Here is a 15,106-nt window from a genome sequence, read left to right on the forward strand (position 1 = left end):
CATGTGAATGGATGATTTATGCCACAGTAATTTAGACAAACAATTTTTTCACCTACAACAAAAAATCCCTTTTTTTGTTAAAAGTTGCGTTTAAAATCCACATGGCTCTACCACGGCAAGCATCCACTTGGTTTGAATGGATATGTGCTCTTTAAATCCTACAGTATGTGTTTGTTTTGTAATGAAGTATGCATATTCATCACCAGATTTGCTAACATTGTTTTGTAATCTGCAGGCTTGGAAGCGCAGTTGTGTTTGCGTCTGTGTCCTTTATCATTATGCTTCGCTTTACACGTGTTTACAGCGGTCTGCACCTTGCACACCCATATAAATTCAGGAGCCTGAAAGTGCTGTGGCTCCCGAGAGCATCTACAGATGTCATGCATGAGGAATCATCGTGTTTGTTTACTCTGCCAAAGGGAATGCTGAAGAGCCGTACAGCTGAAATGCTCTCATTTAAATCTGTTGGCACAGCAGGGTCGGTTAAATCATTCATCTGACACAAAGAACAAGATTTCACATCGGTATAAGCCTTTCATCTTCATATCTTATCACGTATTTACAATGTACCAGCCCAAAAGTGTTAAAACGCCATCAAATATTCAGCAGCGACTGACCACACCTGCATCTTTCAAATCCTGCCAAAACACTGGTCTGTTACTGGCGCGATCACGACTGTTAGATTCTTAATTGGATGGCGTTTATCTGTGAGTGGGCAGAGAGCGAATTGCTTTCTGCTGTGAGGTAAGTCAGCATCCTGTGAACAAAGTCCAAGGCCTGCGCCGATCACTCGTCCATCCGTTCATCCGTGTGCGCACGTGTGTCTGTGACGAATCTGGATTTGACACAGATGTTTGTGCTGCACCTCAGGGCAGGCCTTGTCAATGTCGAAGAGCAGATCTGTCAAAACACACATGGACTGGTGTTTGTGTGTTACGTGTGAACAGCGTCAGTGACCCATGTTGTCAAAAAGGACAGCTAGTGGAAACATCCCCCTGTTTCATAACCATGGAAATGTGTGTGAAACTGTGAGAGAGGTTGGTGGAAATGCAAAGAGACATGTAGGATCAGAAGGAGGCAAGAAAAAGGAAGGATCGACTGTCAAGCTGGTGGATTTTCTCTTTGTATAAGTGAGAGAGCGCATGGGTGTGTATGTTACAGGGTGGGTTAAGTTCAAAGTAAGAGGCTCAAAGCGCTGAAAGATTGTCAGAGGAGAGCAGAAGTACACTGAATCAACTGACAGAAGAAGAGATGGAGAGAATTAGGGAGACAAGCTGTTTCTGACTGATTTGCCCATTGAGAGAAGACTCAGGAAGTCTGAATGTGGTATTTCAGCGCAAAACCCCACATCTTATTTCCTAACCATCTGCCAGTGTAGTTTAACCAAGCTCTAAATTTGCTTAAATTGCACTGCACCATATTTACATTAAATGGGCGTAAATGTGAATGTCTTTGATAATTACACGTATAAGAAGTTACTTTGCGGTAAAAACATCCTGCCTCAGGATGATACCTTAATGCTAACCTCCCCAGTTTATTTTGGTTTTCCAGCCTTCTAAAACACAATTTGAAAGATATTTGAAAAAGAAAGAAATCTCCTCAGTTGTGATGTCATGAGTGTCGTCTAAATGCCCCAAAAATGAAAACAATGGCATCCTCTGTCACCCTCATATACTGTTCCAAAACCATAAGACTTTGATTATCACAAATTAGAGACATTGTTAAGGAAATCTGAGACGTTTCTGTCCCTCTATTGAAAGGCCGAGGAACCAAAACTTAGAAGATCCAAAAAAAGTCATAAAGGCATCGTAAAACGAATCCAAATGAATCAACGGGTTTAACCCAAGCCTTGTAAAAAGATACAGTCACTTTATATGATAAACACATTTAACTTTTAAGGAAATGTGCTCTTAACTCATGTCTGTCCATCAATCACAAGTACTATACAGCTGTGAGGGAAAGATTTTAAGACCATCCACATTGTTTTGTCCCTGGATGTAGACAAGCACCTCAAAAAACTATGCATTCCCTTCTAAAAGATCAATCTATTGGCTGACGTTTATTTTTAATGACATGCCTCAGTGACTGAATTAGAATGTTTTTCATTTGTTCTTCTAACATGACAAAGGACTTTTTTCTTAATTATTCTCAACATGTTGCCATTTTTTCTAAATATCAATTAATTATAGCAGTCTGACAACACGTTATAATAGATTTTATCCCTTGTGAAACATTGTGGCTGCGTTGATTTTTGAGCTCAATTACAGTGCTGGCTATCTTTGACCATCATAAAACACGTCAAACATGTTGTGGGGGAGGCTGCGGATAGGATGCAGTGAACTTCACCTATCACAGTAGTATGTGTTTTTGACAGAGTGAAAATGAGGATGGAAAATGATCATTTGTGTAAATACTTAACATTTTTGGTGCAAAAAAATTGATAACTCAATAAGTTAAACTCCAGAAACCGAATATAAAGATCAGAAAATGCATATGAATTTTAAGTCACTGTCATTCTTGTCAGGACTAACATGTCTGTTTTGTAAATTATAACAATTATAAATTTCACATGATTCACATAAGTCAGCGTTATTTGCATTGTCATAAATGTAATGCTGCTACTGCCCATGGGAAAGCAGATTTTTAAAAACATTTTTAAAGCCAATTTTTAATTTGGTTTTATTTCTATTAAATTTTTTGTTTGGTAAAATTTTTGTAAGTTTTATTTTTTTTAGGCTTTTAGTTTCAGTTTTCAGAATTTTATTTTTATTTTTTTTCTTACTATATATAAATGGCAAATATATGAAGGCTTCCAAAGTTAATGAACTGATGTTATACTTTTATTTCTGACTAGTGATGCTGGTTCATGTTTAATACAGGCAAGTTGTGAATATTTCAAACTTTATACTATGTATCAAAATCTAAAATTAATTTGTAGTCATTTTTAGTTTTAGTTCTGGAATCAAGAACAGACCGTTTAATTTCAGATTTGTTGTGTTACATTTTTAGAAAATAAAATATATTAGAGTATATTAGCTCTCACTGCAGCAGCACCATTTCAAAAGGACACCTCCGTGCCTTATTTACACCTAAAAGTGCCTATTGGTACCATAAAGCTACATGCCAAGTTTTTTCATGAAACTCTAGATGGAGAAGGCTGATGGGTCGTTAACTCAAACTTATGATATTCACAGCATTAAACTACTTGGCACAAGCTGATTGGTTCATGTTGTTTACGGATCCAATGAGCTTGCTGCTCTACATTTAAATGGCTGGTTAGTATCCCCTAGAGCAGTTCGCAGCACGCTTTCAGAGTTCCTCTGAAACCCTCCACCTCCCCAGCTCCACCTGTATAGATCTGCTACAGGTTATTATATATGCTACTTCTGCAGCAGCAGTATGTCTTAAATACTCACAGCACCGTATCAGTGTATGTATTGGTAGTAGCACTTTCCTGTACTTGCTTTGCAGCAGCAGCAACAATCTACAACAGCAATAACCAACAGTAGCAGCCAGGCACGTGCACACATAGACATCAAAGGGGGCTTGAGCACCTGCCCTTTTTCTTCCTCGAGAGCAAGTGCCCTTTTTTCTGGGAAGTTTTCCCTGTCACAGCTTTCCCTGTCAAACAAATAAAAAAAATATCAGGTCGGGTTGGGAAATGTTGAGACTCTGTCGATGCAGTGTAGCACGATCGGCACATGCACATCACAGACAGGCAAAGAGCTTCCCTCCCTTTCCAGTTGTGTTTGTCTTGTTGTGGAGGTGAGTGGTGATGAAATACATTTAGAATGATCACAAAATTCAAGATAAGGGGGCAGAAATGTATATATTTATATCATTCCATATAGTTAATCAGTATCACGCGAAGACTGCCATTTTTTCCACCAAAAAGCAGCATGATTACAAATGTGATATTGATTTTATACAGCGGTTCAATAAACAATAATTTAATATTAAGACACTTAAGTTTTAGACACAATATTGGCTGTTTTTGCTCTATTTCGCCAACAAATATAATTCAAATTTGCATCTCTACATGACGCTGTTTCATTCCTGAATGAATCAACTGTTTAAATGATTCGGTTCAATCGCAATGACTCACTTATTAACAGTGACTTGCTGCTACCAACTGGCAGTTTTAATTTCACATTTAAAGTATCTTTTCTTTTTCTTTTCTTTTTTACAAATAATTTCAAATATCAGTATTTAACATTTATATCAAAATAAGTGTTAAAAGATCCTCCTACACTCTTAAAAATAAAGGTGCTTCAAAAGGTTCTTCAAGCGATGCCATAGAAGAACCATTTTTGGTTCCACAAAGAACCATTAATGCATTTGTAACTGCAGGTTAAATACATTCAGGTCCTGCATTAAACGGTGTGTAAATGCGTCTAAATGCCCTTTCTAATGCAGCTTCTGTTTTCTTTGCATTACAAAGATGAATTTTGTCAATACTGATTTCATTTGCTTGGTAACAGCCCAAATTACTTATCATTCTAATTGACTGATTCAATTTAAGAATTTGACTGAAAAGATGATGCACACTTAAAAAAAATGGCTTTATGAAGGTAAAAATGCCCATAAAAGGGAAAAATCAATTTAAACTTATTGGAAAAGATTAATTTCTATCACTGTTGTGAACTGATCACCACTTATCATTATAGATAAAATCCCAGAAAATATTGAGATATATTTTTGTCAATATCGCACACCCTTAATATATTTAACATTTTGTTTAGAATTTAAAAAAAAAAATAAATATGAGAAGTGTCCTTTTTTCCACTTGAGCCCCTGCCCCTGGTAGCAGCAATTCAGCAGCAGCAGCAGCGTAGCATATCTATTCCGTCAAGACCAAATACATTAACATTGTCATGTACATTACCATGCTAAAATCTTCAGAGAGTTGTCATGATAGAAATACACTGAAGTGTACATGCACCTAAATGACAGATATTTTGGTACTGCCTCACTTACAACCGTTTATTCTTTCTGAGAATATATTGTATCTTTTTATTTCAGTTAACATAAATAGATTTTTTTAACATAAATAGATGTTTTACAGTTCCAGTAAAGTGACAGATTGTAGTAGTTTGCTGCATCCCCCACATCCGAACCGACCCGCAAGAAGCCTGTATGCATTTGTGGCTTGAACAGATTTATGTATTTACTTCAGTGAATCACGCAGATAGCGTGTGCAAATAAAAAGCGCCGTCATTGAGTGCAATTCATTCTTGGTGAATTGCCCCTCAGCACGCCAGTGTGTGTTTGTGTTCGCTGATGATTTCAGACCCCTGATGAAGAGGGCTTTTGATGGTTTTATTACGCTCTTGTGCTCTCGGCCCATGGAGTGCCAGGAGGGACACATAACGGGTGTCTTTTCCTGCCTCCGCTCTGGAATCTTTCCACAAGTGGAAAAGGCGAAGATAAGAAGGAAAAGGCTTTCTCGATGCTTCCTCTTCATCTCACAGAAGCCTGGTGACATCTTAATGTGTCTGTATCAACCGGTACTGGCAATGCTTGCATCCAGCACTCTCATTTCACAATCCAAATCAATTAAGGAAAATGAATCACTCTGCTATTATTATAACTGTCAGATTCACTTCTTACTTACAAAGATGAAGAAGAAACAAATGAAGCGGCTGCTATCTACTCCTCCCTTTCCCCGAAGGCTTCCTCTTCAAGCATATTCTCTCTCAGTGTCTTCTTTTCTCTCTATGTTTCATTCTCTTTTTTCTTTCTCTCATTCTTTGTTCTCCTTTCGTTACCCTGCTTTTTATTTAAGTCCCCTTCTCCTCATTTCTGGTTGCCTCTTTCTTTTGTGCTCCCACCCTCTCCCCTAAATAATATAGATTTTACAGTTTACTTGCCGGCTGCCAAGTATCGCTTCATTCAGGCGTGGAACATATGCAAAACAGCGGGTGTGAACTTTAGATTTATATTTGTGACACTGGTCATTAGTTTGTGCCTGCAATAATTACAGTGGAACAATAATGACTTCCTCAAACACATGCTGTGTCTTTTCATTTCCTCTTTTTCTCACTTTTCGTGCCCTTCTGACACATCCAAAGTGACCGAGAGAAAGAAAGAAAGAAAGAGGGGAGAAGAGATGAACAATGAAACAGGGAGGAGAAGTACATCTATCACTTCTTCCCTGTGGTCAAATAAATCCTGTTAGGTCTGTAAAGGTCAGAGTTCACAGAGATTGCTTTGAGTTGTGTGTGTGTGGGAGAGTGTGTATGAATCATATACTGCAAATCAGGTGTTTGTATGTCCGTGTGATTTCCCTGTGCTGCTGTTAGAGATGTGTGTGACACGGTCGTGACCTGCGTCAGCAAACTGTCATGATTCCCTAATTCGTGACGATGCTTCGCACATCACTGTCCACTCCATTATAACACCAAACTGTGCGTAATGTTGCAGTAAAACTAATTGAGCGGTAGTGTGTTTTTCAGTAAACTTTAAAGTACTGTGTCACAGGGTTACAGCATCATACAGTACACCACCGTTCAAAAGATTGGGGTTAGTACGATTTTTTTGTGTGTGTAAATTAATACTTTTATTCAGCAAGAATGCATTAAACTGAATGCATAGTTACAACGTGACAGTATTTCACACATACAAGATATTTGTTACAAAAGATTTGTGTCAAATAAATGCTGTTCTTTTGAACTTTATATTCATCCAACAATCTTGAAAAAATGTATCACATTTCAGCATTCTACCTGATTCATTCATTCATTCATTCACTTTATTTATAGAGCACCTGCAGACCAACGTGCTGTACAATAAAAAAAAAACACTTCATTAAAACAAACGACTTAAAACAACACAGATCCTACTAACAACAAAGACTAGCCCACCCTCTCAAAGGTTAAAGATAAGAAGTAGTTTTTGACTTCAACTTTAAAAACATTAAAAGATGAGACTTCTCTAAGTTCCTGAGGAAGACTATTCCAGAGTTTCGGCCCCGCAACAGCAAAGGCCTGATCCCCTTTTAACTTTAAATGAGTACGAGGGACAGTAAGCAATAACTTATTATTAAATCTTAGAGACCAAGGTGCTTGACGAACAGCGACGAGCTCAGACACGTAAGCAGGGGCCAACCCATGCACTGCTTTAAAAACATACAGAAGAGTTTTATATTTTATCCTGTAGTTCACTGGTAGCCACGTGAGAGAAGCTAAAATAGGAGAGATATGATTACTTTTCTTAGCACCCACTAGCAGCCTAGCTGCTGCATTCTGAACTAATTGCAAGCGTGAGATAGTGGTCTGACAGGACTCCACATGCAACACATTGCAATAATCCAAACGAGACAAACTGATATCTAAAAATATTAAGAAGCACTGTTTTCAACATTGAAAACTTTTGAACATTAGTGTATATCTCACAAAGACATGATGATATAGGGCAGAGTGGGGTAAGCTGTCACAAGTTTTTGTCTTAGTAACTATATAGGTGTTGGAGTCAGAAGTTCGGTTAAAAATATTATTGTTAGCCTAGCAGTAGTTTTGTATGTTAGTTTCCAACATCTAGTTTAAAACCGTCTTAAAAGTATTTTGTGAATTTTACTCTTCAAACTAAAATGTTTCATTATCGTTTTGTATGATCTGTTGTTAATCAACTGAACACAATAAAACCACACTGGCCTATATCTGGCATATATACAGTTGCATCTCAATAAATTAGAAAGTCGTGGAAAAGTTCATTTATTTCAGTAATTCAACTTAAATTATGAACAAAGGTTGAACTATGTTCTCAGGACAAGGAAACGTTTAATAAATGTCAGGTCGAAACAAAACAATGGTTTGATATTTTATGTTACCTTTTATATTTTTGTTGCTTGATGAATTGTTTTGTCTACAACCGGGGTAAGTTGTCACAAAAGGTCAATGTGTGTGCAGTGAACTGTATCTTTGGTGGAAATGTGCAATAGCTGTTTTTGTAGTTTAGACAGAAACTGATGGAAATCTGTAAGTGCTCATGTGTAACAAAGTTCATCTCATTTCTGTGTTCATCTAGGGGGTGCTATAGGCAGCAGAAGGCATCTCCATGAGGAGCAGTAGAAGATGCCGGAACTGCCAGCGCTCCTGCTGTCGATTTACTTCCGCTTCCTGTTAGTCACCGTGGTTACCATGCCGCCTTCTTCCCTGAGCCAGACACCCATTCTGTCATCCGTACGGATGGGTAAGTTGCACACGTATGGACTTTTGTCATGTGGTTGACAAGCGTTATAAAGGTTGGTCTGCAGTCATTAAGTCTTTTATTAGAATCAAGGCTGGAGATAAAATAGACAAACGTTTTGGCTATCTGCCTTTGTCAAAGTGACAGTTCTTTTTCTCAGTGATTATATAACAGATGGCATACATCAGGTGATTATAATTAATCAATCAATCCACTTAAACATCAAGAATTAAATAATGGAAACAATAATACATCAGGCAAAAAAAGACGTTCATAATTATTGCCCAAAAGCGCAAGGCGCGAAACTTTCCCTTATTTAGTGCCTATACATTTAAGTTATTTTAAATCATGGTTACAATCAATAAAAAATGTCTTCGAATAGCTGATTTATGTTCAGTTACTCTTATTCTTAGTGACCGTGATGTCTTTCCAACATACTTCAATGGGCAAGAGCACTGAAAAAAAGAAATAACATTTTTAGTAGAACATGTTATGCAAGATTTATTGTGATACACTTTTTTTGTGGAAAGATATGGAACGATATTCCGGACAATTTTCAAATAGAATAGCAAATTGTAGAAAGACACATAAAGTTTATACATTGCAACACTGAAGAACATGATGCACAATTTCGACATGGAAACAACCTTGTATGTATGCTTTTTTGTCATCTCATACCACATCTGATCTGTTGCGCAGTGATACCCAGAACCGTTGGGTGAAGCGGTCATACCTGTGCTTTATCGTGAATAAAGTGTTAAAACAGCTGCTGACCAATCAGAATCGAGGACTGGAACTAACCGTTTTATAAATTACATTTATATTACTTGTACCCATATTTCTCTCTACATTATCTGTCTGTTTCTCTCTCATTCTCATTCTCTCCTCCGTTAGCGGCAATTTTGGATGACAGCTCTGTCTGTGGGCGTGGGGAGCGGTTAGCTTTAGCGTTAGCACGCGAGAGCATCAACAGTGTGATGGAGGGCCCGGCTCGCGCTCGCGTGGAGGTCGACATATTTGAACTCCAGAAAGACTCTCAGTATGAGACTACAGATACTAGTGAGTCATACATTAAAATGTGCACGCACACACACACACACACACATCCCTCAACACAAAAAAACTTTGAAGTAAAGCAGTACAGCATACAGTGACTCAGAAAGGCAAACACAGTGGATATGAGGAATGAAATGCTCTACTTTTTTTGTCATAGTGTGCCAGATTCTACCGAAGGGCGTGGTCTCCGTGATTGGCCCCGCCTCCAGCCCTGCCTCTGGCTCTATAGTCAGTCACATCTGCGGGGAAAAGGAGGTGAGCTGCATTTAAATATTCCACGTTTACTTATTTTGTGTACATTCGCTAACCATAATCTCTTTCTTTTTGTTCTTCAAACCGCTCTCCCTCAGATTCCGCATGTGAAAATCGGTCCGGAAGAGACTCCACGCCTTCCTTACCTGCGCTTTGCGTCTGTGACTCTGTATCCTAGCAATGAGGATCTGAGCCTTGCCATCGGAGCCATCCTACGCTCCTTCAGCTACCCATCGGCTAGTCTGGTCTGCGCTAAGGCCGAATGTGAGTCCGAGACCTCTGCTCTGCTCATCAGCTGGTCTGGTCTTCCTTCAAGCTTGAATATGTAAAATGATTCCACATGGAGAGCAACACACACTTTTTTAGCATAAGAAACGTATAATTATTAGTTAGTGTTGAAGTCTTCAGAAGAAGGTGCAACTTTCTAAAATGCACAATAATTCCACTGTTCCAAAAAAACATTTAAATTGATTTCCTCAACTCCATCCGCCCAATCAATCATCTTCTCTCAGCAAACACTCAAATTACAATATGTATTCAAGGCTGATGAGAGAGATGAAATTACAGAAGTTCTGGAGAACAGACTCTGATAATGACACTGCAGTGCTTTCTTACTGCCAGCACTAACAATTACTTTGTTGTAATAGGTAGCTGTGCCAATAAAACATACTGCTGGGCAATTACACAGCATGTCACTGGACAACATAACGTTCACGTAATCTGAGAATAAATCTCCCCCATGCTGCGAGTGTTAATGTGTGAGACACCAGCACGTATGCAATGTGTGTGGCTGTGCGTGTGTTTTTGGACGTTCATGTGTGTTAGAGAGGGCATCGCTACATAACGCTCAGCTCTGACCCAGTTGGCTGCACTATGGTTGCTATGGCAGCAGAGTAGGTGCAACTTGCCACTCATCAAGCTAATTTAAAATGGTGGCAAGAGATGGAGACAGGCTCGCTGCTGCACTACAGCTTCTCGTTAAACAGATAGAAAGCAATTTCGCAAGCCTGTTTTGACACAAATGTTTTCATATGTGTTGTGTGCAGTGATTCTGTGGTAAACCTCATTGCCTTTAATTTATGAAACTGTCATCTGATGACACACACTTTGTGTAAGCTTCAACTGTTTTTTCTCTGGTGACCTCTTGTCTGTCAGACTGAAAGGAACATCTAAACAACTGTGTAAACACATTCTAAGTCATTTTTTGTACAAAGCTTATCTTTTAAACAGAATTTAACCATGATTTTTATCTACTGCAGTCTGCAGACATATGTAGAATACGAAGAAGTGATTCATACAGACTGCGTCCTTGCATTTAAAAACACGAGATGCAGGGCAGTGAAATGAAAAAAACAAACAAACTGCAAGGTATGGACATGCATTTTTTTTAAGTTTAACTACTCTAAAGACGATTTTAAAACAATGTGTCGCTCCAAAAGGTGCAAGGCACGAGCGCAATGGTCAAACATGACCATGACCATCTAGCATGTTTACATGGAAAAACTACAGAAAAGCAGGGTCACACTTTATTTTAAGGTCCAGTTATCGCTATTAACAAGCCATATACAACTTTTGCCTCAATAAACTCCTAATTTGCTGCTTATTAATAGTTAGCAAGGTAGTTGTCATAGGTATAGGCATTGGGTAGGATTAGGGATGTAGAATATGGTCATGCAGAATATTTGCTTTATAAGTACAAATAAACAGCCAACATGTTAATAATAGGCATGCTATTAAAAAACTAGTTAACAGTGAGAACTGGTCCCTATATTAAAGTGTTACCAAAAGCAGTGAGTGACTGAATTGGAGAATTATCAGCAGCAACTCAAATAGTGTGCCACACAATTGATTTCAATAGAGTTTGACATTAGCATGCTGCTGTGCGGTCACATTTGTGAATGGTGATTGTGAATTGTGTTTGGTGAATTTTTGTGGGTGAAATCCAGTTATTTTAATTGGAATCCATGTGAATTTGGAGTTTTATGTGAGGGCCAAAGATTTAAACACAAATTTGCACTGGGCTGAAGTTAGTCATGCAAATTCTCTGTATTGATCAACTGTGTAAGATTTTATTGATAACAATTTACTTAAAGCCTTTTTAAAGGGTATAATGCATTATAATTATTCATAATGCACATTGTATTACATTATATCTTGTAAATAATTATAACTGAATTTAAAATGCATAGTGTAACAATAAATTGATAAGTGTTATAATGTATCAACTGTGGTTACAATTATTCATGAGATTGTACAATGCATTACAAGGCATAGTTAATACATTAAAACTACATTTATAATGCATTATACATAAAGGCTTTAAGTAAAGAGTTACCATTTTATTTAATATTTTTTAAATTATTATTAGACATTTGTAACAGTATACTTATTGCTATATTACCTTATCATTAAATTACAGAAAACTAGTTAAAGTGGCCCAATCATGCTATTTTTACGGTTCCTAATATTGTTTTGGGAGTCTCCTACAATAGGATTACATGCATGCAAGGTCAAAAAATGCTTTTGTTTTCTCAAAATATGCATTTAAAGGCACAATATGTAATTTTCGCCGCTAGAGGGCGCGTATTCAAAATAAACAAAGAGACAAAGGCGTAGTTTGATGTCGCCGTGACTGAGTGTGGAATCATGGGAGTTGTCGTCATCATCCCCTCAGCCGATGCAATCCGACGGGACTCGGGCAGAAATCATGTTCATGGATGAGCTAATGATTTATTACCGTAGTAGAATGAAGCAGGGTGAGGCTGAAAGCCATCGAAGCGAAACGAGGCGCTGAACGAGCATGACACACGGCTCGAAAGCAGCGGAGCTTTTATTATGCCACAGTCGACCGCTTCCGCTCCTTCAGGTCGTGCGTATGTGGGGAAAAAAAGCAGCGATGTTTTACTAGATACATTTGAAAGTTCTGTTATAATGCTACTGTGTGCGGTCGTCACCAGTCTATTAAAACGCACAACATAATAAAGTGTCTTTGGTGTTTTCTACAAAACAAAACCCGGAAATCGAGGGTGTATGACGTCATTGGCAGGCGACACAATGACACTATGGACACGCTCTGTGTCACTAGTTAAAATGGCTTATTTCTCTGGATTTAAACATTCTTCGAAACATTTGGGATAATGTAAGTATAGAAGTCAGCAAAATATATAACACTGCTCTAGTGGTTTTTGGATATTTTAATAAAAAAATCTTACATATATTGTGCCTTTAATATCGCCTAATTTTCCAGCGATTCTCAAACGATTAGTTCGAAGCAGTTCAAAGATTCAGTCTCTCTAAACCCCTCCTTTCAGTGAGCCTGCGCTGCTCTGATTGGTCAGATGGCCTAGTCTGTTGTGATTGGTCTATGGCGTACAGCGTGTGTCGGAAACGTTACGCCTATAGAAACGTTGAATGCTCTATAGAAAATATAAACCTCTATTATTTTTCATACTTACAGGTTGTGATTCAGTGGAGCAGCTGGTCCAAATAAACAGGATACTGAACCATCTTTCAACAGCAAGCGTTTTGTGAATCCCGCGTTGAACTCCCCGAGATTAGAGAAGCAGTCTTCAGTAAAATGACGTGTTTGTGGGCGGGGTTTTTCGCGGCAGCCAATGTAGAACATAGGTGGGAATTATGCAAATGTGTTACCCCCTGACGTGTAGCCGTCAAGAAAGTGGGATTCGAATTACTAACGACTCGTTTCAGCTATTCAGAGTCGATTCTTTATTTTGGGAGACAGTAACTTTATTTATCGTGCACTTTCAGCTTTACAACTTTGCAGATCGTTTACATTCACATACAGCTACATTACACACTGCATGAAAGGCAATATTGGAAATGGCATAATAGTGGCAATTTAACACTGTTGCATGAGCGTTTCTAATGGCTGAGGGAGTGACCTCTCTTCTGACCAATGTAATCAATTTCTTCTTCTTTCATTTCATGCCATGGAAGCACTATTGTGGATTTTTCTTTTCCTCTTGGAGCAAATATTGGTTCAGTTTCTGTTCACCACTGTAGATGTTTAACAAACTATGTGTCCATATCTCAGTAAACAAAAAATTATAGTACAGTACACAAAAATATTGCATAAAAATAGTCAGTGTTTAATAAAACAAAAGTATCTTGCCTAGTCTACCATCTTGGATTTACTTATTCACTAAAACACACTAATGAATTTCATGAAGACATGCATTTCTTCTTTGAACTTGGTGGAGTGCATTCTGGGATTACCTTCTTGCTGCTAGAATTTAGGCATCTCATAAATAAAATGCCTACATTTTGAAATGGGTTTTTTGTCTGGAACGTGCCTATGATGTCCTACAATGCTGGCTGCTCGCTAGGTGTTGGAACAGAGCTCTAGTCACTGTCACACATGAGTCATTAAGCACAAGGCTGGTCTGGGTCTGATAATGTTTGTTTCAGTGTGTCACAGTGCTGGTCTCTGGTGGAAAACAGAAGATCTGAGTTCACTTTATAACGCAGCTGTGGGAATAAGAAAGTGAAATATCGAGAAAGAGACAAATTTAGTGGAATGAAGCGAACAGAGAGGCTGAAAATCAGAATGAACGAGAGAAATCGGTGAAAGAAAGACAGAAAAAGGGGAGGTATTGAGAGCGAGAGAAAGAGAGAGAGAATGAGAGTGTGGAGAGCATTGATTTCTCTCCTCCCTCAAGCTAATTAAAATTTGGCACTGGCTTTACTGGCTCTTTCGGTGCAGGCTCCCTTGAGAGCGCAGCTAGTTATTTACATTTTCACTGGGCTTTGTGTTGCCACCAACTCACGTTCTTCACAGCAGCATTGCAAACAGACAGATGCATGCTGTTTACAAACAACCTCAGACACAAACCATCTCAGGTACACTACATGAAGCCCGGTTTGGCCCCTTTCAATTCCAGTCGGGTGTTTGAGTGTCCATTTGCTTTCGGCCAACAACTCGCTTTGTTCCCCGCAGGTCTGCTGAGACTGGAGGAGCTGATAAGGCGGTTTCTGATCTCTCGAGAGACGCTGTCAATCAGGATGCTGGATGACAACCTTGACCCTACGCCTTTACTGAAGGAGATTCGTGATGACAAAATAGCTACAATAATTATTGATGCTAATGCATCTATATCTTACCTTATACTGAAAAAGGTAGGCATACAGTCACATTATCTAAATGCTGTTGCTTTGGCTCATTTCACATTCAATCATTCTTCTTTTCTTTGCCCACTTCAATCTCTCGTTCTCTCGTCACTTTGTAATTCAGCTTTGTTCAATATACCTGCATTTTAAAGTATAGATGCTTTAATTATCATAATGCTGCTGAAGGACTGTATTATACAATGTTCTGCTTTTCAGTGCAGCTCTCTCATTCGCACACATTGAAATGTGTTCATTGTCTCATTCCTCTTGCCTTTCTTTTTAGGCATCAGAGTTGGGAATGACATCAGCATTTTACAAGTACATCCTTACAACTATGGTAAGATAGAGGAGGAGCTCTTGGCCTATTTTCCTGCAGATATATTCATGCCTGGAGCCCCATCTTCTGTATTAACAATTCATCTTTATTATTACGCAAACCCACTCACACTTCTCAAGCCAACCCCCTTCACAGTTTGAACTGCAT

At 38.5% G+C, this 15,106-nt stretch overlaps 1 protein-coding gene across 5 annotated transcripts in view; it reads left to right on the forward strand.

Annotated features, from left to right (window-relative positions):
* The window catches only part of grik5 (glutamate receptor, ionotropic, kainate 5), an 86,977-nt gene that overhangs the window by 55,902 nt on the left and 15,969 nt on the right, over positions 1-15,106 (forward strand). For 4 of the 5 annotated variants that reach the window (XM_016233414.1, XM_016233417.1, XM_016233415.1 and 1 more), the window contains 6 exons: positions 8,026-8,190; positions 9,082-9,246; positions 9,401-9,498; positions 9,594-9,759; positions 14,453-14,631; positions 14,906-14,959. In XM_016233414.1, the coding sequence (XP_016088900.1) occupies positions 8,073-8,190; positions 9,082-9,246; positions 9,401-9,498; positions 9,594-9,759; positions 14,453-14,631; positions 14,906-14,959 (780 nt within the window). In that variant the 5' untranslated portion in view covers positions 8,026-8,072. Of the gene's footprint in view, positions 1-8,025; positions 8,243-9,081; positions 9,247-9,400; positions 9,499-9,593; positions 9,760-14,452; positions 14,632-14,905; positions 14,960-15,106 lie in introns of those variants that run through there. The other variant, XM_016233418.1, reaches the window with a different exon arrangement.

The sequence above is a fragment of the Sinocyclocheilus grahami genome, unplaced genomic scaffold (genome assembly GCF_001515645.1).
Source record: "Sinocyclocheilus grahami isolate Dianchi unplaced genomic scaffold, SAMN03320097.WGS_v1.1 scaffold429.1, whole genome shotgun sequence".
Taxonomy (NCBI): domain Eukaryota; kingdom Metazoa; phylum Chordata; class Actinopteri; order Cypriniformes; family Cyprinidae; genus Sinocyclocheilus; species Sinocyclocheilus grahami.